The sequence below is a fragment of the Octopus bimaculoides genome, chromosome 9, assembly GCF_001194135.2.
Source record: "Octopus bimaculoides isolate UCB-OBI-ISO-001 chromosome 9, ASM119413v2, whole genome shotgun sequence".
NCBI lineage: Eukaryota > Metazoa > Mollusca > Cephalopoda > Octopoda > Octopodidae > Octopus > Octopus bimaculoides.
This window is the reverse complement of record NC_068989.1, coordinates 4356533-4359086: the sequence shown is the minus strand read 5'-3', so window position 1 is coordinate 4359086 and position 2554 is coordinate 4356533. Positions and strand designations below refer to the sequence as shown.

The window sequence follows — 2554 nt, the reverse complement described above, 5'->3', positions numbered from 1 at the left end:
ATATATATATATCTGTTGATACTTAGGCTAAATACGGAATATAGATTAAAACCCAAAGTGAAAGATTACCATTAATAAAAGATTATGGAGTGATGAACGCAAAGGTAAATATTCATTCTAATTGAAATAGCAAAAAAAACAAAAAAAACAAACAAACAAAAAGCAAAAAACGAACTTAGAAATATGCTGATGGTTTTAAATAACTATGAAGGAAAATAACAGAAAATATGAGATCAAAGACAGAGGGGAAAATGTCGAACTACATCTGGTAGAGAAGCTTTAGTAAAATTGAAACTAAAAAAGAAAGAAATACAATAAAAAATAGACTCTGTAAGAGCAATAGTAATTTCAACTGCACTCACTGGTTGTAATTCATGGAAGTTAAATGCTGAAAATGAAAGATAATGGACTTTGGAATGAAATGTTGCAGTGATAATCGTTCGATTTCCCTATACACAGCATAGAAGTGACTGTAGTTTTGGAAATAAATTCTTCATCAAAACTACTATATACGAAACACTTCTGCTAGTTATTAAAAAGTGGGAGATGTAGTCGATTGGTGCTTTAACCCTTTCGGCCCGGCTGCGTCATATTTGTACCAGTCAAAAATTTTACAACCTAAATCTTTAAAATTCCCATTCTGTGATGCAGTATAATACCGTTCCGGTTTTTCTGGTAAGTATGTAGCACCAGACGTATGATCGGAGTGTATGACACGATAATGACAGCTCAAAAGGCTCGCATGCATAGAAACCTCGTGCCATTACCGACTTGAGAAAAAAAATTCTTGAGAAAAAATTCCGGGTTAACTCGGTGCCAGCATCTTCGAACTCCCCCGAGTTAAGTTATAGATTTTGATCGATTGATATTTAGAAGTAAAACAAAAAACTCAAATGGGACTTGATTTGGTATGCTTTGATAACCAGGGTAAATTACGTAAATTGACTGACAAACAGGATAAAACCTGATCAATGGAATAATAAATAGATTTATATTGAGGTTAATATTAAGTTCAAATTTTGAATTAAGGCCACCAATTTCAGAGAAAGTGATAAGTCACATCGACCCCAGTGTTAAGTTGCACTTAATTTATCGAGCGGGAAAGGGTGAGAGACAGAGCTGACATTGGCCGAATTAGAACTCAGAACGTAATGCCGAATGAAATGCCGAATGAAATGCCGAATGAAATGCCGCTAAGCATTTTGTCCGGCGTGATAACGATTCTGCCAGCTCTTCGCCTTTATATTAAGGTTAATATGAATTTCAAATTTTGGCACAAGGCCAGCAATTTCGGGAGAGGGGTAAATCGATTACATCGACCCTAGTGCTCAACTGGTACTAATTTTATCGACCCCGAAAGGATGAAAAGTGAAGTCTACCTCGGCAGTATTAGAACTGAGAACGTGAAGACGGACGAAATGCCGCTAAGCATTTTGTCCGGCGTGCTAACGATTCTACCAGCTCATCGCCCTTAAAGATGGTATTAGCTAATAATCAGATTAAGGCATGAATATGAGTTCATAACTGCGATTAAAGATTAATATAAGTTGAATACATGACAGTATGAGTTGATAGCTAGTAAGGAATTGCATTTTGTTTGTTATTGAATGTAGATTAACAAGGTTAAGGTAGGTTGATAACGAAGAGCAATTACGTGAAAGGTAAAGAAAGGAGAAAAAGAGTAGAAGTTACCTTTTCCATGCTGGAGTCCGACTATGAAGTGTAAATGCATCATGTCAGGAAAATATTATTGTTGTCCCACCGATGTGTATGCCCTCACTTCAACGGACGGAATAACTGGACAATGAAAAAAAAATAAAAGAAAAAAACCAAACAGAAAAAGAAATATTTAATTATGGTCTCAGCGTTCCCTTGTAACCGTATTTCATTGTAACAATAAAATAAACTAGTACTGTTATGTTTACATTAGACATATTTGTGTTATTTTTAGAATGATGATGATGATGATGATGACGACGACGACGACGATGATGATGATGATGATGATGATGATGGTGATAATGATGATGATGATAACACATGATGAAGTGATAAAAAATTGTTAATAAGAAAAGAGATAGCAATTACTATTATGAATTTACAAAAAGAAATTGATATAATTTTCTTCTTCTTCTTCTTCTTCTTCTTCTTCTTCTTCTTCTTCTTAGTAGTAGTAGTAGTAGTAGTAGTAGTAGTAGTGGTGGTAGTACTACTAGTAGTAGTAGTAATCAGAGTTGTAAATTATTTCAGCGTTGTTGTTGTTTTTGTAGTAATGGTCACCGCCTTTCATTAATCAATTAATGGAGGCGGGGGTGGAGGGGAACAGAGATGTATTTTTAGAGAGCCGCCTTACAAAGCAATACTGCCAACGTCTGTAAGTCTTCTGCTTTTCTTCTTCGTACCAATCTCTGGATAATTCAAATTGTTTCCATTTTGCATTAAGCACACACAAGAACCCACTTTGCACATAGGAACACACACAAGCAGACAGAAACACACATACCCACACACACATTACGCGCGCGCATATGTATATATATATACATATATATAT

General features: G+C 35.2%; 1 protein-coding gene across 9 annotated transcripts in view; it reads right to left on the bottom strand.

Annotated features, from left to right (window-relative positions):
- Positions 1 to 2554, bottom strand: part of LOC106883685 (chitin synthase chs-2) — a 132240-nt gene that overhangs the window by 48309 nt on the left and 81377 nt on the right. For all 9 annotated transcript variants that reach the window (XM_052970375.1, XM_014934829.2, XM_052970376.1 and 6 more), the window contains one exon: positions 1693 to 1797. Coding sequence is in view for 1 of the 9 variants with exons in the window: in XM_052970378.1 (XP_052826338.1) it covers positions 1693 to 1701 (9 nt within the window). In the remaining 8 variants the exon portion in view is untranslated. The remainder of the gene's footprint in view (positions 1 to 1692; positions 1798 to 2554) is intronic.